General features: G+C 51.3%; 1 protein-coding gene and 1 long non-coding RNA gene across 2 annotated transcripts; one reads left to right on the forward strand and one right to left on the reverse strand.

Annotated features, from left to right (window-relative positions):
• Positions 1 to 378: 378 nt before the first annotated feature.
• On the reverse strand, positions 379 to 11096 carry LOC109270913 (uncharacterized). The gene is made up of 3 exons (XR_002081735.2): positions 10707 to 11096; positions 5587 to 5653; positions 379 to 657 (listed from the first exon to the last, which is right to left on the reverse strand). It is a non-coding gene; the product is annotated as an uncharacterized LOC109270913 (long non-coding RNA).
• Positions 11097 to 12671: 1575 nt separating this feature from the next.
• Positions 12672 to 16374, forward strand: IRX5 (iroquois homeobox 5). The gene is made up of 3 exons (XM_019455920.2): positions 12672 to 13377; positions 14444 to 14849; positions 15031 to 16374. The coding sequence occupies exons 1-3, from the start codon at positions 13129 to 13131 to the stop codon at positions 15825 to 15827; spliced, it is 1452 nt and encodes a 483-aa protein (XP_019311465.1). The 5' UTR covers positions 12672 to 13128; the 3' UTR covers positions 15828 to 16374.
• The last annotated feature ends 7085 nt before the right edge of the window (positions 16375 to 23459 follow it).

Raw genomic sequence — 23459 nt, forward strand, 5'->3', positions numbered from 1 at the left:
CACCCGTTATTATTCGGTCCACGCAAATAACTCTGTGAAAGGACCGGATGGCACCTTTCTTTACGTAAATCAAATATTCAAACAATGTAACAAATGATCTGCCAGTTAAGGCGGCATCTTCTGGTATCCCAGTTGAGCTAATTTATTTTGGAGGAGAATGTTCCATTCCAGGGGGACTAATATAGAGCAGTGAAATATACGTATGGATACCCTGCAAGCTTTTTTTTTTTTCCTCCCCTCAGCGTAATAGAGTCACATTAGAAACTGATGTTGGACTGCTGGGAGAGTCGCTATGATGGAGACAGGGATTTTTCTTGGAACCTTCTTTTTCAAGTAGAAACATCCATTCAATCCAAGAAAGACATTTTGGAAAAGAAGTCAACGTATAGAATTGATTTTATTCTTTCTATGCTCGGATGAAAACAGAAACTGTTTGGTGATACTCTACAATACTAAGCATTTCAAGTAAAATGGATGGACCAAGAAGAGAATAACCTTCTTCTGCATGACAGCTGAAGGTCTTAACCGGAAAAATAATGCAGTCTATCAAGGGGAACACCCAAAACACGCTTGGACCTCTTGCGTACTTGACTGCTCCATGTCCTTTGCATCCAGGTTGAACAGACCACAGGAAATTTCAAAGACCGACAGCTGAATCTAAAAGAAAAAAAAAAAAAAAAATCCATTTAGTTGTCATGATCATTGTCCCTGTCAATGTCTAGTATCCCAAACTTCACCCACCGCACTGAACTTTGCCATACTGCTTTGTGCTTGGGAGAAGACAAATCGCTAATCAATTATGTATACTAGTTAAAAAACGCTACCTTTGGGGCGCCTGGGTGGCTCAGTCGGTTAAGCGTCTGACATCGGCTCAGGGCATGATCTCACAGTCCGTGAGTTCGAGCCCCGCGTCGGGCTCTGTGCTGACAGACAGCTCAGAGCCTGGAGCCTGCTTCGGATTCTGTGTCTCCCTCTCTCTCTCTGACCCTCCCCTGCTCGTGTTCTGTCTCTCTCTGTCTCAAAAATAAATAAAAACATTAAAAAAAATTTTTTTAAATATGCTACCTTTAGGAGGCGTTTTAATACCGTAGTAATAAGGGTGAGTATTTCCTCTAACTGCCAACTTTGACACTTTCGATATCACATTAGCCAGGATGCGCTGGACATTTGCAAACACTTAATGCTACACTCCACGTATGCTATCGAATTGCCCTCCAAAAGTGGTGGTATGGTTCTGCAACTGGTTGAGGTCACATGGAAAATAGAATTATATGCTAATTTGTTCCTACATTAAGTTATCATAGAAGGTCAGACCAAACATGGCAAAATGAATTCTGGAAAAAAAAAAAATTAACTAAGTAGATTGGTATGCACCGTAGCAAAGTAAACTGTTTATCTTAATAGATACAAATACGAGAAAGATTTTTTTTTTTAAATCTTTCAAAAAATAAAGGCTTTAGCCAACCCCAGGCAATGACTTGCATGATTTAAAAACACTCTACGGAAATAATTTTTCCCTAAAGAAGAACAACGGCAGCGTATTTTTTTCAAGGGAAATAAACATGGAGAAGGGCCTAGTATCCAGAAGAGAGGAATTTCCCCAGAAAAAGCTCCACTCTACCTACATATTTATCGGAACTTCATTCACGTAAGTAGCTATACCCACACACTGTAAGATGAACACAACGTTTAAACTACACGATGGGGTCAAGAGGTGCTGAATATAATACCTTTATTATTTAACTCCAAAATAAACTAACCAACAATATAGATGTTTTCCTTAGCCTCGATTTGTCCGAAAAAAAATACGCTTTCTTTAAAAAAAGTTACTGAGGGAAAAATAAAATCTATATTCATTTCTTTTTCTGGAAGGCATACCTACAGACATCGCCTTGTCTACGGGTAAGTTGATCAGATGCTCCATCAACTTCAAAAAAAGTACACAGCAAATTAGTGATTGAAGAATCTGGGCTACCAGTTTCATATATGATGATGGTGTAGCCCTCACATTTCTATTTTCAAAGGTCTGTTTATAGAAAGAGGGAAAGAATTGGGGGGCGGGGATGGAGAAATCCAATCTTACAGCATCCGAAACCATGGGGTGAGTATTTTCTAAAGCATCGCGTCTACTGTAGAGCATACTGAGACAGATGACAAAGATCATCTCTTTTCCACGCCCTTAGGTAAATTCTTGGGGCGGGGGGGGGGGGGGCGGGGAGACGACGATAATTTTTTGTTCCAGAGTCTATCCTTTTTTCCATCGAAAGAGATGTTTATATTTTTCCTTTTATTGTAACGTTTCCAATGGCATCCTGCAAGAGAACTAGCAGTCCCCAAGAGCCATCTGAATTTTCTTTCAATCGGAACTCATTTCTACTTTTTAAAGGGACTTTGCCTACTGCTTTTAATAAGATTCTATTACTATTAATTCTCCCGAAAATACATTGGATTCCCATGAGTATCAGTTTGACGTCTTGTTCAAGTACTGACTTTTCCGCTATGTATTACCAGCAATGTTTACCCTATTTTCTCCTTACCAAGTTAGATATGAAGATACTTATTCAGGCACCCAGTCTTCAGGCTCCTTGATGGACTACAAAATACAGCTATATACTTCGCTACTATTATTGCTGGTTTGAAAGACCTTATGTAATGGGATCTTCATCCATAAAAAGTTGAGAATTCCATTTAAAAAAAGGGGGGGGGGGGAGTCAGACAAAAACGAAAATATGCACTGATGCCTGAGTAAATTAATCTTCATTCCCACTGAAAGCAAGCTGATGTCCAGGGACTGGGAATTATTCTACCATAAAATACGGCACATTAAATACTACAATAACCCATTTGAAATGTCTTAAGATAATTATTATGTCATCCACGAATGATTGTACACATAGTTATATTTTAATATTCGGTACTGGAGGTGCCCATGCAAAATATGTCGCCATTGTGAAAATACGAAGTCGGGTAAAACAGAAGATCAAGCAAATCAAATTCCATGACTAAAGGTAAGACTCCAAATAAGATGTGAAAAACGGATCGATAAGAGGAAGGGCAAAATATTTGGCCCCTGGTTGTCATCACAAACAAACACTATCACTCCTGAAGGTTTGCATAGAAAACTCCTTATCTCCACGAGCTCGTTGAAAAGAATGGAAAGCTTCTTACAACCAGCTAAAAAGAAAGTCTTTACCAGGCTCCTGGAAAAAGCTCATTTTCACATTACTCAGGCTTCATTATGCTAAATCAATATTCGTTTAGTCACTGGGGTTATTGACATATTTTAAAATAAAAGTATACCCTTCAGCTACTGCACTCATTACAGGTAATTTGTCTTGTCAGAGAGCAGGGAATATTATCCCAGTCTTTCAAGGGCTGACAGCCCATGGAAATACCTCCCCATGGTTACAACTGTAAATAATTTTAAGGTAAAATATTGAAAAATCAATGACTGTTTCCTGCAATCTGTCACAAACAAATCAATCATAATCTGTACTGCCAGAGAGTATGATTTGAAGGAGATGGGAGCAGATGTAATTCTTGGCTGAAATCTCTCATTTCAAAATCACTTCACATAATGGTGTCATCATTTAAACACTTAACAGTCAGTGCAACTGCCACTGTAACATCTAGTTGGACAAAACCACAAGGAGGAGGAGGAGAAAACGCCATCGCTGTTATGTTAACAAACATTTAATTTAAATGGTTGCTGCATTAGTAAATTTCAGCTGAAAACACTTTCACCTGCCCTCTTTCACAGGCCTACATTAATCAAGGCGGCTTTTCTCCGTACTAATGCTTAATAAAAAATTAGCCTATGCCTCAAAATCTGACTCTCCCACCTACACCTTTTATTCCAAATGTCCATTATGGAGAATAAAATTTAGCATTAATAAATAAGACATCTGGATTGATTGTAGAACATCCATAATTCTACCCATATAACAAAGACAAAAAATAGTGTCATAGATGTCAAGATTATACTTTTAAAGTAGGTTTAGAGGTCTCCGTTGCCCGGATATTAAATTTTATATTTTCCTTCTATTAATACATATTACATTTCAACTTTGTGATACTGTAGCTGATTTTAAGACGACCAGCACGACCTAGTCAATTCGAAAATACCCTTGCGTTCTGCACACAAGCTCTAGACTGATATTTTAAAAACGGAAGGAGTAACCCGAGTGTCTGAAGTGTAAAAGTTGGTCAAGGTCATAATAGTGAATCGCTTTGTAAATGTAAACTGCTTTCCAAGTAATCACTTTGATATCACCATTTTTTTCCAGGCGGCATTTTAACGGCTTCCTTGGCTTACAACCTCTACCTAGGCATCAATACAAGAATCTGAGATTGGTATACTTCCCTTTCTTGTTGTGTTAACCAAATACATCGTATGATTTAAAGATTAAAGAGCCTTCTTTCTGCAGGTTTTTTTTTTTTTTTTAAATGCACACTAGCCCCTTTCATGGAAGAACTTGATTTTAGCTACCACACTGCTTACGGATTTCCTAATTATATAATCGGACGGACACCATGAAACCCCTTATTGTCCCATTAATATCCTTCCATAGGTATAATTCAGGAAGTAGATATTTTTGGTGACTAGAAAAGTGTATCGTTTGTCTTAAGAAGGAAAGAAAACAGATAGAAATACCATTCCACAACTTAAGCCTATATAAACATTCTCAGACACAGTCACTGGTCTTTTATAAAGGGGTTTTACCCCGTTTTTAATTTCACCTGCATATTCCACATGGCAACCCAGCTCGAGAAGACAGAAGCTTTTCTTATTGATACAAACCGAGCACAAATTTTGTTCTTCGAGGATCTTAGATTCGTCCTTTAACCCTAACATTGGACGTTTGAGAATGACAAAAAAAACCACACGGGTCAATTATCAAAGATACCATCCAGAACACAACCCAGGCCTCCATTCCGTGTGAATTTCTGCAACAGCTGCAGAGGAAGCAGCAAGCCAACCTAGTGAGAGGAAAAGGAAAATGTGACCCGTAGCCCGGGATTACGAGGAAAATGCAAAGGGACGGAAAGGGGTGAACGAGGAACAGGACCCGTGTGCGTGTGTGCGTGTGTGCGTGTGTGCGTGTGTGTATGTGCGCGCGCGCACCCCTGCACTGGAGCGGCCCAGGCTGGGCCCAGCTCGCTCCCTGGCAGAGCTCTGGAGCCACTTGTCAACCGCCAAGTCTCCCGCTCCGAGTTTGGTCGAGGCTGGCAGCATATCGCCCTGCAGAGAAGGCAACACGGAAGACGGCGAAGCAACACGCTGAACGCACGCACACCAGCCACAAACCAGAATGATGTCTGCTTGCGCTGGGGAGGCCACCATCACGGCTCTAATTCTCAGAAAGAAGCTATTTTAAGGGTGCTGAGTATGCCTGGCTGAGATTTCTCAGCTCTCCCGGCACAGCCCGCAGCCCTGGGAGCGGCAGCTCACAACTCAGCACGGGCAAATCAGATCCTTCCATACCCCGCATTTAAAGACTTTGCTGTCTGGTAGATAAAGTTCTTATATGTAATAAAGGCTCAGGATTACAGAGGAAAGTATTCTTTTAAAAGAGATAATATTACCTCCCTATCTTCAGAATCTCCTCCTTCCGACAGCCAGTACAGTTAGCTCCATTATGAACTGCGGATTCTTAAAAAGAAAAACAGCAATAGTTAGCTGCGTCTTTCCCGCCACTTCCTTCCTTCATGGAATTACAGTTTAATTACCAATACTTCAATTGATTTTGTTCCTGAATGACACATCTCTCAGAAAGCATACCCTCGCTATTTCCACTGGAGGTCACTTAGTACAACCTTCTCAATGAATCAACCAGAACTCATTACTGTTGAAAGGACGTGTTTTCTTCGTAGTTTTTTTTTTTTTAAACCGGGACCCCCCCCCCCCCCCCCCACACACACACACCTATGTGATATAAAAGGGATACGAGTTTCAGGACATCTGGACAGCACTAATATACATGAAATACGAATCTTCATAATAAATCTTGGCTGGCAACAGAAAACAAAACCAATGTGCATATATGTTTAGATTTTTCCTATTTTAGGCTTGGGGGGGGGGGGATCTCGCCCAATCTCTGGCTTTTAAATTCAACAACTTTACACGTGGATAAAAACAACCACACAAAAGTTTAGGCTTTAAAGGCAAACAGAGAGGAGGAATCAGGCTGCCCCCTGCTTAACATTTTCCTTACATATGGGTTGTGTATTTTCGAATTTGTTGTGACGCGTCCCCTTTTGGTCATACCTGACACCTCGTCTCTGTAAGACCCAATCAGAGATAGGGGAATGCACTGTGTTATTTAAAAATAATTGTATAGTGCTTTATCTTCTGTTAAAAGTCACTTTACCCTCTCTGAAAGTTTTCAGAGAAGCATTTATTGTACTAAGTAGGGTTGCCTTCTGTTTAGTCTTTTTTTTCTTTGGTCATACAACCATTTTTCTTACTTGATTAACAAAATGTTCTTTATCACTGAATCCAGTCCCTTGCTCTCCCCAACAGACTACACAAATATTCTGCAAAATAATTTTTTCCCCTACTTTTCTCATCTGCTTGTATTCAGCAGCCCCTATTTTGATGAGAAATGACAAGTTTTACACACACCTCGCATTAAAGGGGTTTAGTATTCATGCCTGGAGCTGATACTCCCATAAAATTTATTCTTAAAAGATCTGGGTAATGAAAATAATCAAAAAACTCTAATTTGGCATAAACAGATCATTTCCTTTAAATAACGATTCCATTTCTATCAAATAGAAGCTCAGTCTTGACTTCCAAGAAAAGCACCGAGTTTATAAATGTCCCCATCCAATGACATCATTAAAAATAAATTACCCAGTGTATTTCCACGAACCAAACATTTTTCTATTTTACTGAATGTTTAATGCATTTAGTAAAATTTTAATAATCAAAGGCCTCAAGTGACATTCTTTGTATTCTGACTTAGTTCCTATTACCAATATAAATACTTTGGTAAAACCAACGCGGAGGCTATTTTGGGTTTACTTCACGCACACACTGTGTTGCAGACATTCACTTGCAGATGAGCTTGGGGATATGTAAGGAAAAAATTCAGCCAACATTTGGAGGAAACCCATAGTTCAGAAGTCAACTTGGCTGAAAACATCCGAATGTATTAGGGAAGCATCATACTTATAACCTGCACACAAAAATGGAAATGATTCTGTTTCAAGAAACACAGCAGGCTAGTTAAATACTTTGGGGATATTAGGTATGAATACCTAATCTAATTTCCTCCAAGGTATCACTCCATATTATGCCAAATAAACAAATAAAGGCTGTATCAAGGTGTGGAATATCATTAGCCCGAGAAAAGGCTGGAAAAAATGAATTACGTAAATGACAACTGCAGGAGAAAATTACATTTCCTTCTCCTGAACAAATGTTAAGTGCATCCTCACTAATAAAGATTTAAACTCAAACTACATTAGAATATACTGGTTTTCAATTTTGAAGCATCTAAGTTAATTTGCCAAGCTAAACTGGTGCTTAGGTATACTCTAGCTATAAAAATCCTGCACATTTATGTGGAAATAAGTTAGAAGTATCACACTTCAGAACTGTGTTGTGACAGCAAACCACAGTCATTACTGAACAAGCAAAAAACAATTCCGGGATTGTACGTCTTCCTGGAGGTACATCGGTTGCATCTTTTAAGCAGAATTGTTCTCTACAAAACAGCTAATAATATACCAAAAAGGTGTTAGAAATAAAGGAGCCAATAAAATGTAGAAATTGTAGGGAAATACACACAGATAGTGAGCTGTTAACACCACAAAAAAGGCCTTGCTATCTCAGAGTTAATTCGTATTTCTATTTTTAAAGGCCACGTTTAATTTAATTCACTTACGACTACATGATTGCATTTACTTGCATGTTATCAACTTACATTTTTCCTAAGGTTTCTATAATGCAGAAATATGTGAGCAAGTATTTGGTGTTGTTCATTGCAACAGACAATAGGCAATTAGCTCCCACTTGTACTTGATTTCTTTTAATACAGCATATAAAATTTGAAAAGAATACACGGACAACAGCACAGGGATGCTGATCTGAGCTGCCAGAACAAAAATCTTCAGGGGGAGAGTTGGGGGATGAGGAAAGCAATTATGTCAAAATTAATGCTCTTGTTTGAGTTTTAGCAAACAAATCTAAATAAGCCTTTCTCTGATTTTAGTTTACCATGTAATTCTAGCCAGCTAATTATCCTTGGAGTCACGAAGGAGCTGTGACTCCACCTGGCTTCTCCGATCATATGCCTATGGCCTCCTCCACTGTCATTGCCTCTTTCCACATTGAGTTTGAATATTAAAGAAAAACACTCACACATCTTACGTACACACTGATGGACAGCCAGCTTCCAGGAAATCATGAGCTACAAAGGGGGGGGGGGGCGGGGATCTTAATGCAATACTTATGTTAAAGGGTATTAGGTGCTGGGTAAGCCAAGGGTAATACAATCAGCAGCATCCGTCTTGCTATTGTTTTTGCATTCAGAAATTGGAAGTAAAGGAGAGTAATATTATTTTAGTGGTCACCCAGGTTATGGTCCAGATCCTTAAGCTAATAAGAGGCTAAACGCACTATTTCCACTGGCTCATAATTCGAATTTGCGGACAACATTTTGGAAGAAACAAAACAGTTGTTTGTTTGTTTGTTTTTTCTATTTCTGGAAATTAAAAAAAAAAAAAGGCATTCCATAAACAACTAAGGTAAGTACTTGATAATATGAAGAGAGAAACTCCTTTACACCATGAAAACATTCTAGGAGACGGTTTTCCCCAAATATAAAGTGGCATGAATTTCTCATATATTTACAGTTCAATTAGATCCTTGATTGTGCACATTAAGCGCGCCTCCATCTATAGATTGATTCTGCACACTAATAAATGTGTGCTTCACACGAGGCTGTCCCATGTATGCTTTTCTTTCTAAATTAGTAACCATCACTCCACAAAGATGGAGCACAAAGAAAGCTGACAAAGGCACTGGCCAAAAAGCCACAAGTAGCACTGCCACATGCCAGAGCACTTAACACGAACCTACCCTTTCTCTCTAAAACTTCTGTTGCCAAAGTGCTCACAAAATCTGGAAGCTCAAAGACGGGTTTCAAGTGCAATTAAATTCTCCCAAAGCAAAACTGTACCAAAACATGCCGCCCTTCTTATGTCACCATTTTATAGACAACGTGTTCTCAGGATCTTAATGAAGATAACGATGCACACCTGTGTCAACATTCACTGGCAAGACAGCCTTATCAATCATAATCCCTTAAGTACACTCCAAAACAGCAAAGCGATATGACAGAAGCAATCTGTTGCCTTTCCTGGTGCCGGTGTCGTGTCTCTCCCCACAAGAATGATGAGATCTTTAAAACACAGCAGACCTACTTTTAGGAGTCTTTAAAGTTTTAACTGTAAACAGCTATTACACTAAATAAACAGGAATAACCTCTTTTGCACTTCATTTGCACAACGACAACTGTATAGCCAAAACTCGAAAAACAAGGTCTGCGGCCACGTCTTAGCAATACAATTGTGGATCTTATTTTAAAAGCTTTAAATGTTAGGAGTGAGGCATAACTGGATCCGTGCGGACACGACAAACCAATAAACCTTTAGGGAGGCTTAAAGGCAGAATTTCTTTTAAGTCCTACGTCAAAAAAACAATCAGGGCATATCTACCCCTAGTGTGTGTTAAATGCTCAGGAAAGGTACGAACGCAAGAGTAATCCCCCCCACGCCCTGCCCCGTAAGAAAAAGAGTCATCTTGGTAATCTGAAATAAGAGGGAGATAGCTCCCGCCTCTGCTGGGGGAGAAAGCTTCAGTGACCAGAGACTAGTGAAACTACAGCTAACAAGTAAGCAGGTTCCCAAACGGGAGAAGAAAGGGAGGGGAGAGGGGACCTTAACCGTCACCACGACCAAGATCAAAAGGTAAAAACCTCGTGTTTGTCAGCAAAAACGTGAAAACTTTCACATGAACTCCAAGAACACCCGCCAGATGCTATCTGAATCCCATCTGCCTGCTAATGATCAGTTCTTCCATTTCACGTATTAACACAAGTCTGAGACGCCGGGCCAGGCGGCTGTGGTCAGCCGAGCAGCAGAGCCATCAATGTGCAAATAAAGCAGAAAATAGAGACATCCTTAAAGAAATGAGTCTTAAATTTGACGCAGAGCGGAGGTGACAACCACAGCAACAGAACCATAAATTCCAAATGCTTCAAAATCTTTCAGGATTCTCTCCAGTCCTTGACACCAAAAACAAGACAGTAAAAGGAAAGGGGGGTGGGGGTGGGGGGGGCGGAGAGCCTAGCAGCCCAGAGTGGCAGAATGATGTAATGAGGTTGTCTGTGTGACAGACTCCGATTCTCGGTGGCACAAACCTTCAGAAAACGGCATCCTGGACGAGAGCCGAGAAGGGTGAAGGGGCCGCGCGTGGGTGAAGGGGATACGCCCACGCGCGCCCGCCCGCGGACCGGGACCTCAGGAGAGGCCAGCCCGACACTCACCCGGCCCATGCCCGCCGGGGGCCCGGCGGCGCGCGGGGCGCCGCCGCGTCCATCCGGTCCACGAAGGGACGCGGACGCCGCTCGAGGGGCAGGAGTCCCCGGCCGCGACCGGGGGCGGGCACTCGGCGGGATGGAGGACCCGGGACTCACCTCGCCTCCACCGCGCGGGCGCGCGGGCCGCGGACGCTCCCTCGTGGCTGGCGCGAGCCCCCGGCGGGCGGCGCGCGCGGGCCGCTACCGACCGTTAGTTAGCGCGAGGGGCTGCGGCGGCGGCGGCGGCGGCGGGCGGAGTCGGGGGCGGGCGCTAAGGGGCACCAGAGCCGCGAGAGGCGGGAGCGAAGGGAGCGGGGCGGGGACGCTCCCCGCGACCACCCGGCCTAGTTGGAGCCCGAGAGGACAGCTCCCTTGCCTGCCCGCAAAGCCACCACTGGCCAGCTGCGCGCTCCCTCCCGATCGAGCGGGCCCGGCCGCTCGGCCTCAGTCTCAGCCGGCTCGCAGGCAACCGAGCCCGGGTGCGCCCGCCTCCGCCGCCGTCGGCTTCTCGTCTCCATGACAATAGGGAGCCGACGCCCCGCCCAACCCCACCCCCTCGGCGCTGTGACTCGGAGGGAAGCGGGACCGCGTCGCCGAGGGGAGGAGCCAATAGAGGCCAGCGTCCAATTAGGGATGGAGGCATGGAGGGATTGGGCGGGGCTGACCGAGAGATTCGCCGAATGTCCACTCGAGGGGCGGAGCCAGAGGGAGAGATGACGGAGGGGAGGAGTTAGCGCGCGTGCGTGAAGTCCAGCCGCCAAGTGTGTCCGAGGGTACAGAGTGGGTTAGTGTGCGGGGACTGAAGCTCCGGAAATAAAGTGTATCCTACTTGTGAAAGTCATCGCGGGAAGCTGTGTAGTTGTGCTTCGGATTGCGTGTGGCCCAATTTTATATAAGGCCACGAAGTCCCTGACATACTGAGTTCCAGTGGGGTGCCCAACACTGTGCCTGCCCCTGTTTTGGTTCACCAGCGCCCCTGTCTGTCCCAGAGTTCGAGTGCGTCTGTGGCTTGTGGCGGCGCGGGGTGGAGAGACAGGCAGGGGGTCTGTTTTGTATTCTGTGTGGCCGTCGTGGGCAAGAATTCTGCCTGTGACTCAGTTGTGTGTGTTTGCCTTGCCAGCGCCTCGCTGAGCAAACAGGGGTTGGGTTGGGCAATGCGGAGCGTTTACAATGGAGCGTGGGCGGGTGCTAAAGTGCGTGCTAAGAGTAAGGGGACCCGCACAGTCCACCACCACCACCGGCCTGGCAGGGGGAGCTGCGGATGGAAAGCCGGGAGAAGGAGGCGGCCATTCATGGCCGGGGGCGGGAAGGGGTGTAGTGGGGTCCGGAGACCGACTCCGGTATAGCTGCTTCTCCGTCTTGCGCTTCTCGCCCACTACCTCTGCTCTAGAGAAAGGCTACCCCCGTCGTCCCGCCTCCCCCTTCCCTCGCCGTTTGGCAGGGAGTTAGTTGGTGGAAGGGAGGCCGGGCCGGAGACGTGCAGATGTCCAAGGCCTGTCTCTCGCCCACCTGCTGCTGCTGGCGGAAAGGGACAATCATCTCGCACTCCCTGCGCCCTGGACGCGGGCATCCCTCCGTCTCTCCCGGGGACCTCCATTTCAGGTCTCCAAACTCGCTCTCTGGTTCCCTGGCTGGGGGGAGAAGCCAGGGGAGAGTAGGCGGCGATCCGCCTCGGAACCCAGCTTCTTGGCGAACAAGAAATCCGCTAACTTCGCGGCTTACTGTGGCAAGCACAGAGCAAAGCGTTCGCCGGCTCGCCTTCCGCCGCCTGGTCGCCTTTTGTGCTTCGGGGCGGCCGGACTGGCCCACCGGGGCCCGCCTTGTGTCGGAACTGCCACTCCACCCCGACTTAGCAGGGAAGGAAAGTTGGAAGAGATCGGCGCGCCTGGGATGTGATTGTCATCCTGGGGCCGGCGCTCGAGAGTCTGAGAAAGAGAGAGAGAGAGGGAGAGAGACCCGGGAGAGGAGGGGGGAGAAAAAGAGGAGGGGGGAGAGGAGGGCCGCGGTGGAGAGGCGGGCGCGAGGGAGGGGCGAGGGGAGCGCCAGCGAGCGGGAGAGGGAGCCGGGGAGGAAGAGGGAGAGGGCGAGGCGCGCCTGGCGGCCGGGTTGGCTGCGGCCGCCCAGAGGTTCCTGCCAGTCCTCCCACCGACTACACCCCGGGAAGGAGGAGCTTCAGGCGCGCACAAGGCGTCAGAATCCTCAATTTCCAACTTAGCATCTTGGCAGGACCTTTGCGAAGCCAAAAGCAGAGCCCCCCAGTGCAAAGAGCGAGGGGGAAAAAGAGAAAGCAGCAAGGGAGGGCGGGGGGGAAACCCAGCCGGGGCGAGCGAGGCGCGCAGAGGAGCGGGCTCGGCAGTCGCAGCCGGAGGCGCGCGGGAAGCCAGCGAGGAGGCGCCGCGGGCCGGAGCCCGGGAGCCGGGGCCCGAGAAGCGGCAGCCGGGGGCAGCCGGAGGCCAGGTGCCCGCCCGCTCGCCCTCGCAGGGCGCCGCCCGGCTCGTTGGCGGCCGCGGCGCGGCGCGCCCCATGCCCGTGTGTGGCCATGTCCTACCCGCAGGGCTACTTGTACCAGCCGTCCGCCTCGCTGGCGCTCTACTCGTGCCCGGCGTACAGCACCAGCGTCATCTCGGGGCCCCGCACGGATGAGCTCGGCCGCTCGTCGTCGGGCTCCGCGTTCTCGCCCTACGCCGGCTCCACCGCCTTCACGGCGCCCTCGCCGGGCTACAACTCGCACCTCCAGTACGGTGCCGACCCCGCGGCAGCCGCCGCCGCCGCCTTCTCTTCGTACGTGGTGAGTGAGCGGGAGCCGCGGCGGGCAAGGGCAGCTGGGGCCGCGCGGGGCGGGCGGGGGCTGCGGGGGACACGGGCCTCGGCGCCACCGCGGACCGCCCCCGCCAAGCTTCGCGGCCCCTGCAAACTTGGGAGAGACTGTCTCGGTCGGCTTCGCCCGGGCCTCCGGCTCAGGAGTTGCTCGGAGAGCAGAGCCGCCTCCTGCTTGGGTCGCGGGGCTGGCGACGAGGGTTTTTCGGGGGAGAGGTCGCTGCAATTAAAGAGCAGCATTTGGTTCAAACGTGAGCTCCAGGCCGTCCTGCACATTTTATTTCATTTTGTGTTTTTGGTTTTGCCGTTTTGGAAAAGTAGTTCAAAAGAAATGGACCAGAAATCTGAGCAGAAGCGTGCTAAGTCTATGTAAATGTGTTTGGCCTCGCCTTTAATTAGTCCTCCAAAATGTTGCAAATCCGTAATCCTATCTTCGCAATCCGATTTGGAGGTATTAAATTTCTGAAAAGTCGGCCGAGCTGCGGTGCATCCGGGATTTTTCGGCCGGGAGCACTTTTCTGGAAAAGCGCCGTGGCTTCGGTTTGGGGTAACATTTTTGGAGGGGTGGGAGTGCCGGGGCAAGGCTTGGCTTTTCATTTGCCTTTCTCTGTGGGGGTAAAAATGCCCTGACTTCCCGTGCTCTCCCTCTCTGCGCCTAGCGCGCAGCCACCCGGGCACGAAGTGGGGAGTCGCCACTGCTGCCCAGGCCTCTGGGTGGAGGGCCTGGCCACGGCGGCCGGCTCTGCGCCTGGGGGGCGGACTTGCCCCGGCAGACGGGGGCCTACAGGGTGCCACCGAGGCCAGGACGGCTTCAAGGGCTCCCTAAGGACCGGAGTCAGGAGTTGGCGCCCCCGCTGCCTTCCGAGGAGGAGGAGTTGCCCCTGGGTCTGAGCCCGCCAGCCCTACCCCAGGGAAAGCCCGGAGTTCGGGCCTCGCAGCTCGCGGACCCCTGGGCGCAGGGAGAGTGTGCTTCGGTCCTCTAGGTGGTACTGGGAACCAAGGCCCACTCTCACCTTCTCTCTGCCTGTTCCTCGCAGGGCTCTCCCTACGATCACACACCGGGCATGGCAGGCTCCTTGGGGTACCACCCATACGCGGCGCCGCTGGGCTCGTACCCGTACGGGGACCCCGCGTACCGGAAGAACGCCACGCGAGACGCCACCGCCACGCTCAAGGCCTGGCTGAACGAGCACCGCAAGAACCCCTACCCCACCAAGGGCGAGAAGATCATGCTGGCCATCATCACCAAGATGACCCTCACCCAGGTGTCCACCTGGTTCGCCAACGCGCGCCGGCGCCTCAAGAAGGAGAACAAGATGACGTGGACGCCGCGGAACCGCAGCGAGGACGAGGAGGAGGAGGAGAACATTGATCTGGAGAAGAACGACGAGGATGAGCCCCAGAAGCCGGAGGACAAGGGAGACTCCGAGGGCCCCGAAGCAGGTTGGTGGACGCGGGGAAGGATGTGTTGAGCTGGAGTAAGGAGGAAAGTGGGGGGGGGGGGGGGAGGGTGTGGGGGGAGCCTGGAGGTGGGGGGCAAGGGTCTCTCTGCCTTTGCGGCCGGGCACCTGGGCCCCGCCGCTGGGCCTCCGCGCCCCTTGACGGCCTGGGGTTTCTCCCGCAGGAGGAGCGGAGCAGAAGGCGGCTTCGGGCTGCGAGCGGCTGCAGGGGCCGCCCACCCCCGCCGGCAAGGAGACTGAGGGCAGCCTCAGCGACTCGGATTTTAAGGAGCCGCCATCCGAGGGCCGTCTCGACGCCCTGCCTGGGCCCCCCCGCGCCGGCGGGCCCTCCCCGGCCGGGCCAGCGGCAGCGCGGCTGGCGGAGGACCCGGCCCCTCACTACCCCTCGGGCGCGCCGGCTCCGGGCCCGCACCCGGCCGCGGGAGAGCTGCCCCCCGGTCCCGGCGGGCCCTCGGTCATACACTCTCCGCCACCGCCGCCGCCGCAGGCGGTGCTCGCCAAGCCCAAACTGTGGTCTCTGGCAGAGATCGCCACATCCTCGGACAAGGTCAAGGACGGGGGCGGCGGAAGCGAAGGCTCCCCATGCCCACCGTGCCCCGGGCCGGTAGCGGGGCAAGCCTTAGGAGGCAGCCGCGCGTCGCCGGCCCCGGCGCCATCGCGCTCCCCCTCGGCGCAGTGTCCCTTTCCAGGCGGGACGGTGCTGTCCCGGCCTCTCTACTACACGGCGCCCTTCTATCCCGGCTACACGAACTATGGCTCCTTCGGACACCTTCACGGCCACCCAGGGCCAGGGCCGGGCCCCACAACCGGTCCGGGCTCGCATTTCAATGGATTAAACCAGACCGTGTTGAACCGAGCGGACGCTTTGGCTAAAGACCCGAAAATGTTGCGGAGCCAGTCCCAGCTAGATCTGTGCAAAGACTCTCCCTATGAATTGAAGAAAGGTATGTCCGACATTTAACGCGGGCTGCGTCGGTCCCGGACTTTCCTAATTTATTAAGAAACATGGCCTTGGCAGTTATTTTTTTCCATCACCAAGAGAGAGAAACAAAACTACCCCTCCTATTAAAAAGTTTATAGTTCTTGGAGATGGGTAACATAAAAATGTAAACATCTCCACACACAAAAATGTCTTAACCAACCGAAAAGAAAAATTTAAAAAGGATTTGTATTAAATCTTATTCTGTATATTTAATGTAGCATTTTTGTATTTAAATTGATAATTCAATATCTTTGAAGTAAATTATGAAATTAAGACACCTGTACAGGCATTTAATGTTTTTTTTTGTAATATAAATATATACATTTGTGTTTCCCCCGAAACTGTTTCATAGTTTAAAAATACAAGTTTAATTTAATTTTTTACACCTATTGATTTTTCTGGATATGAGCTAAAGTATTATTACAGAAAGGAAACAGGTTATACTCTTAGATTTAAAAAAAGTAAAAGAAACTGCAGCCGCCTTTGTAAAATGCAAAATATTTAATTAAAAGAGATTTTAACATAATCAGAGCCACTCATTACTTTTTAGAAGCCTCAATAAACTGTCCATCGCCTTGGACAAAAGGTGGAGACTGCAACTTTCCCCCCCCCACCCCCCAAGTGGGCAATGAAAGGTTCCATAGAACTTCGGCGTGCCAGGGGGGAAACCGTAATTAGGCGGCAAGCCCCGGGGACCCTGGCCCTGAGGGGAATGCAGATTTGGATCACTGATGCGGGCGGTTTGGGGGAGATTGGACCCTGGAGGAAGGAGGAGAGCGACCCAAGTGTGTGCCCAGAAGGGAGAAAGGATCGCAAAGCCTGCTAGAGACACGCACCATCCGAGCTCCATCGCTTAACCTAATTACTTCCAATCAGTGTCGTGTTTTATGCAAAGCAATCAGCTGGTGAACTTTGCTAATGAGTTCGATTTTATGCCGGATTTAGCCCTTATTACTATTTCAAAGGTGCTATGGGCTAATGGCGGGAGGGGAGCGTAAGGGGATGCCAAGGAGAAGGCTTTCCCAAGTCACTCTTTTCCCTTCCCCTTCAAGACTGGGCATTGATCTCTTCCTTGGATTTGATTAAATTAGTAAGTGTTCCAGCCGCGCCAGTGCGGGTGGGAGGCGGCCCCGTAGATCCCCGCGCAGCAGCGAGGCTGGGGCCGCGGGACCGTCTAGGGGACGGTTCCCCCCTTTCACAGGTAGGTGTCACACTTGTCCTGAATTACAAGCCTGCACTTTGCAGAGTCGGAGACTGGAAGAGAGTGGGCGGAGTGGGGGAGGGAGCACCACAGTCGCTTGGGGGCAGTGAGGGGAGCCCCGAAGGGCCCGGAGGGCGTCCCTACTCCCCCCTCCCCCCCTCCCGCACGAGCCCCCTTTCTGGACGAGTGGCCTTCAAAAGTTCGAGGACACTTGCCTAGATAATGAGGCTGTTGTGGACTCGATCGGGCTTGTCGCGTTAGCACTTTTCCTGTCGCTGATTCAAGAGTCCAAGTAGCTACAAAAGTATTTCTGAGGTTTTATTTTCTCGTTTGAATCCCGCATATTTCATCGCAAAATGAAACATCAGGATGAGTCTCAATCCCAAATGAGGAAGAGACACCGCCCTGTGCCCGAGGCCCGCCAACACTGTCGGTGTTATGGTCTCCGTTTTGCGAGGGAGAGTTGGAACCGCGGACGTGTTTTTACTTCGTGGGAAATTTTCGGTGGTCGGGGGAGGGGAGGGTTTATAGCAAAAACATACTCCAGCGAGGGGAATTAATTTGCTCTATTAAGCCCAAGCCTGAGTGTAGAGACAATGTGTTTGCACATAACACCGGTTTAATTAGGCTAAATCAGAATGCACATATTTGCATTTCTGCTCAAGATTACTTGAACCCTGCTTGTTTTTTTTTTTTTTTTTAACACACCCCAAACTTTCACCGGAGTTTTAACTTTTGCTATGTTTTTTTGGTTTTTTGTTTTGTTTTGTTTTGTTTTAACGTGTGACGGGGCTCCATTAGCTTATTCGAATTTAAAACAAGTTTGAAAACTGCCTTGTCCAGATGTTTTTGCAAACAGCGGTCGACTTAGGAGTTTAAATTAGTGAGAAGATTCACGCAGGGAAAGTGGTTTCAAAGCTGGAAGTGTGAATGATTAAATATGCATGAGACGATCGTATTTTATTTTGTCCCTTTAATTATAAATGATTTTTTTAAACAATCGAATTCCAGAGATGACTAGCCCCACGACCGCCACCCCCGCCTCCCGCGCCCCAGCCCCCTCCACCCACCCCGCCGACAGCCCGGTTCACAATCAGCTTTTCCCCCCTGTTGAATATGCAGCCCCAGGAGCCACCTTGTCTTCTAAAAAAGTCAGAAGAATAGGCCAGTCCCCTTCTCTTAAGAGAGAGTTTAAGGACGACATCAACTCTGCGGGGTTTTGGAAGCGCTGGCCCTAAACCCTGCCCAACGATTTTAAAAAGAAAATTACAGGCCTCCTTGTGTTCCCGGGAATATGCAAATGGCGCGGCGCGGGCCTCCCAAGTCTGATCGCGGAGGCTCGGGGCTGGGAGCCGAATGCCCGCGGGGCTGCCTGGGAACGGGAACCGCGCACCGGGGAGCCCGCGGCGTTTCTCCCCAACGAGGGGCGGTGCGAGGAGCCTCCCGGCCGGGGAGCGAAGCCACCAGCGGCTGGAAGGCTGGTGCCCGAGCCGTTGCCCCCGGTCCGTATCCCTCCTGCCCTTGGCCTCTGCAGGGTCCACGGGTGTCTTTGCGCCCTTCATCTTGAATACAAGCCTCCAATTAAAGTCTGGGGTTTTCTCCTTGCACAGCTGGGTTTCGTGGCCAGTGGTTTTTCTGGTGTCCGGAGACTTTCCAGGGTGGGGGAGCCTGCCCGGCAGTCCGAGGTTTAGGTATTTAGGAGCTGTCTCCCGCGCTTAATCCCCGAAGTCATTTCGTGTCTTTACTGTCCCAAGTGCCTCCTCGAGCCCCGCTTGGCCGTCTCAAGGGCACAGAGTCTTGGAGGCGCTGGGGCGAGGGGGGAATTTCCGGCGTTGCAGTGGGGTCGAGGTTTGTTCGCAGGCTTGGACTGGGGCGCGGAAGTTGCGCGAGGCCGCACCAAAGACACCTGGGCGCTGGGGCCGCGCGGGCGTTTGCCACCTGCGCGGGACTGCGCTGGTTCTGGCCCCCTCGAGGAGCGTTTAGCTTGGCACTTAGGGGCTAGGAGGGCTGAACCCCAGGCAGCGAGGGCAGCGGGATCGCCGCGTGGGGTCTAGGCAGTCAGCCCCCTGAAGCAGCGCCAAACCGGAACGAGCTGGGTCCCTTTCCTTACCCCTCTATGGGGGCCAAATCAATTCATGGGACTTGGGGGTGGAAGAGACAACAGCCCAGTCAATCCCGGAGGGCGCATAAGCGCATACTGAGGAGAGACCGCAGAAAGGGGACCTTCTTGCTTCCCTTCCTGCTCCTCGGCTGGGGGTGCTAGGGCCCGAAATGTTGTTCCCTGGCCTGGGTACTGTAGGGCCTGCGTCGAGGCCTTCTGGTTTGCAAGCTTTTCGGGGCCTGTCCTTCTGCGAGGGGTGCGCAACTCTTGGAGCCTGGAAGGTTGAGGGGAGGGTCGTACGTGCATTTTCAGAACCGGCCGTGCCTCCCAGCCCACTTGTCCCCCACAACTAGCTGCCAACGCCGGCAGAGGCAAGGAACAGCGCTCTGCAAAGCGCCCAAAGTGAAAGGAATGTGATTGCGCTCCCGAGAGGGAGCCGGACGCGGATGCAGTTTAGGAAGGGCGCCGCCTACTGGTCCCCGGGCGCCACACGGTTCACAGAGAGGAGGAGTTAGGCAAGACCCGGCTGTGCCCCCCACCCCCAGCAGGGTCTTAGCTCTGAACCCCAAGCGGGTCAAACTGAAACTGTTCCTCCACGCCACTCTCTGCGGCGCGGGTCCCACGACCCAGTTAGCATTGGAGATCTGGAGAGCAGGGCCCGCAACCAGAACACTTTTAACCCTCCAGATGCCCGCCACGGTTTGGGCACAGTCCCGGAAACCAGGCAGCAGGCAATTGAGAAATATGCCGACGGCTGAAACAAGTGTGCGGGTGGGGGGGGGCCGCAGCAGTGCGCGGCCCAGGCAGTGAGCCAGTGTCCCCGCTCGGCTTCAGGTGCGCCCTTCCGCTTCTGCGGGCCTTTCCACGTCGGGGCTCTGCACGCCGCGCGGTTTTGTTTCACCTGCGGTTTGGCATACCTGGGGTCTACCCCGCAACCGCACCCCCCCCCCCAAAACCGTTTCTGCCCTTTGACCTGGGGGTTGGACATCCATACGAAAAGGAAAAGCAAACAAAACTACCTTCTCATTCTCAAAAGCCTCCTATTTCGAAAGCATCTTTAATGAGGTCGGCGTGGCCAAGCAAGGGGCGCTCGCCTGGGCGTCCCCTGTCGCCCCTCCAGAAGCGCTAAGCGGCAATATTGACTGGTCTCACCCTGGTGCAGAGATCTTGGGGGAAAGCGGAGGCGCGTCCTCGGCCTGGCTCTTGGAATCCCTTTTCACTTCGGCCACCGAATAGGAAAATCGGGCCTGAGTGAGACCTTGCCACCTGCCCGCCTTCCAAACTGGCCAAAGCTGCGGGACTGTCCCTAGACCTACTCCGCAGGTCACCCGCCGGGACCAGGCCAGAGTTGGTCTCCTTTTCGTTTTCGTTTAAATGCGACTTGAGTCCAGGGCCCGAGGCGGGGCCCAGGTTGTGGCCTAACGGAGGATCGCCTCTGGGGAGGGGTTGGAGCTCTGGCTGCACCCCCTGCCCAGGCCGACCCCTTCGGACCTTGAGCGGGTCTCTGGCCTCCTGTCGGCCGCAGGCCCCAGCTCCGGGTTCCCAAGGCCGCCCTCCGGGCTGCGCTCGTTTCCCGCGCCCGGACGAGCCCAGCGCGCCCAGACGCCACTTTTCCCAGTGAAATCTGCTTTTATTTGCTCCGAGCAAACCCCGGGCTCTCAGCGCTCCCGCCTGATGGATGCAAATGTAAATGTGCACTTATTTAATTGGATCAGGCCCCAAGATAAAAGAGATAAACGGCTCCCCGTTTGCTAACTTATTTTCCGAGGCATGCAGCGCCGCGGAGGGGAAGCTAATGAAGGAGCTGCGCGTCGCTCGGCGCTCCAGCTCTCCACGGTCATAGTGCGCCGGCCGGTAGGCTCCGCTTGGCCTGCGGCTCCTCGTCGACCTCCTTTCCACGGGCCCTGCCCGCCGGGTAGGGCGCCCGTGGGACCTTCTGTGCTCCAGGATCAGAAAGTGAGAAGGCGCGGCGCTGGCTTCGCGTTTCCAAATACCCCACTCCTCGCCACAATTTTCTCCGGCTCTTTCCCCTCTCCTCTCTTACCCTACTCTCCGTGCTGGAGTCAAACCGGCCCGGCCCACTCGATAGAAAATCCTTTCTTGCTCTCCTCCCCTGGCGTTATCTTTCACTCCAGGAGGCGGTTTCGGAGAGAAAGACGCCAGGGCCACGCGAAAGGCTAGGCGAGCCCCACCCCCATCCCCGCCACCAGGGTCCGGCGGAGCCGCCCTTTATACAGAAGGACCCCCTTTTCTGTTCCCAGATGGCTCTCTTTTGGAGCCTGGAATTTCTTTCAGAATCGTCAGGAATGGATTGGAGCCATGGATTACCCCCACCCCCCAAAACGTGCGCACGCAATACCCACAGCCCTTCAATAATTTCAAGGGGTCACGGGACCCCGACATCTAGACATTGGGGTTGGGGGGAAGGGGCCGTTTGGCTCTCCCCTCCCCGGGGCTGGAGTTCGGAACTTCAGCGCCAGCTTATCCTCCTCAGCCATCCTTGGTTCGTTACCCAATTTGGGGCCTGGGATTTTTTCCCTCCGCCAAATTTCTCTTCTGTTCAGAAGGGCTGGGGAGGAGATCGAGGTGGCTGAGGACTGGAGGCCGGACGCCCCAGCCTGCGGTGCATGGGTGTAAAGGAGCCAGGGAAAGGGGCGCCCTAGTCGGAGACCTTCGCCAGGTAGCCCCGGGAGGCGAGGCTGGGCAGGGCTGGGAGGCCGAAGCAGGGGAGGCTGGCCGGGGCTGGGCCGGGTGAGGCTGGGCGGCCCGGCCGCGCCCCATCCCCGACGCGCTGATGGATTGGCTTGTCAGGAGGGCTCTGTGCGCGGAGCCCATCAGAAAGCACTTACCTCGCTATACTGAAATTACTGTCTTTTCAGGGGCTAATTTGTGTAACTCCCATGGAGGGGCTTGGAGGGGGTTTGATGAGGCATAAAATGATGATTAATGAATTTATTGGCCGCTGCTCATCAAACAAGGGCTGGAGAGCTCGCGTCCGCACTGGCGGCCTGGCGGCGGCGCTCGACACAGCTGGGGTTCGGTCTCGGGGGGCAGGTGGTGGAGGGGGGTGCTCAGCGCTGCAAGGGTTTCCCCCGGCGCCTGGCCCTGGCCCTGGGCACCCTCCTTGACCTTAGCTGCTTTCTGCTGGCCAAACCTGCATTCCGGGAGACTCCAGTCTTGCCACCATCGTCCCCAGCAGGCGGGCGTCTCAGGCCTTCGGGGGAGGCCCAGCTCCTGTGGATGCAGGCCCAGAGAGGGTGTCGGCTTCTCCAGCTTCAGGCTCTTAATAGCTGGGAAGAGTGTGACCAGGGAGTCCCAGGCATCGTGGGGTTGGAGGGGTAGGCTGTTGCAGCTTCCTGGTTGGGTGCTTGGGCCTTAGTGGCTCAGTACTACCCTGCAACTTACTAGGTTGCATGTCTTAGATCAGATAACCTCTCTGAACCTCAGCGGCCTCATCCGTCAAAGGAGGCCTGCATCACCCCTGGTTTTGTGAGGATTCTAGTGAGTGGCACATAGATGTCCTTCAGTATGTCACCCCTCCCGAGAGTCCGCTCTGCCTTTGGTTCCCCAGGACATCCTGCCCTGGGGAAATAGTGCAGGAGAGACCTTGGCATTGACCTTTTCAGTGGAATGCTTAGGTTAGCCTCCAGGTCAGTGTAGTTCTGCTTCAACTATTCTGTTCCCTTCCTCCGATGGATGCTAATTGAGCACCTACAATATTCCAGATGTCCCGTTCCAGGGGCTGATGATGCAGCTGTGAACAAAACAAAGCCCCTGCTGTCCTGGAGCGTAGACCCTGGAGGGGGAGACAGGAAGTGAACAAATGCCTGTGATGCTGGCTTCTCACAGTGTCCCGGTGATGAGCATTAGCAGAAAAATTAAGTAAGGGGAGGACCCAGAAGGGAGTGTGCTCTCCTAGCGAGGGCAGTCTGGGAAGCCTCCTTTGCAAGGCATGCTTGAGCAGACACGGAAAGAGGTTGGGGCCTAGGCCATGACGATATTGGAGGGGGGGGGATTTCTAGGCAGAAGGCATATAGCAAGTGCAAAGATCCTGAGGCAGGAACAGGCCTGAGCCACAGCCAGGAGATCTTTGTGGGAGATGATGAGGCCGAGGCAAAGCCGGGTTCAGGTTATATGGGGCTTTATTGGTCCTGGTGAGATCTTTCGGTTAGAAGCAAGGTCCAGCGAGGGGGCTGCTGGAGAATCCAAGGGGAGGTAGCACTGTCATGGACCATGTTGGTAGCCAGAGAAGTGGGGAGAAGTGATCAGGTCTAGGCTATTTTTTGTAAGTAGAGTCAACAGGCTTTGC

This window comes from Panthera pardus, unplaced genomic scaffold (genome assembly GCF_024362965.1).
Source record: "Panthera pardus isolate Hobbes unplaced genomic scaffold, ASM2436296v1 HiC_scaffold_18, whole genome shotgun sequence".
In the NCBI taxonomy this organism is placed as follows: domain Eukaryota; kingdom Metazoa; phylum Chordata; class Mammalia; order Carnivora; family Felidae; genus Panthera; species Panthera pardus.

Bases quoted from the DNA above. Each gene is read 5' to 3' on its own strand.
- IRX5 (XM_019455920.2), top strand. From the start codon at position 13,129: ATGTCCTACCCGCAGGGCTACTTGTACCAGCCGTCCGCCTCGCTGGCG. The intron at 13,378-14,443 runs GTGAGTGAGCGG...TGTTCCTCGCAG, and splicing joins CCGCCTTCTCTTCGTACGTG to GGCTCTCCCTACGATCACAC. The intron at 14,850-15,030 runs GTTGGTGGACGC...TTTCTCCCGCAG, and splicing joins CTCCGAGGGCCCCGAAGCAG to GAGGAGCGGAGCAGAAGGCG.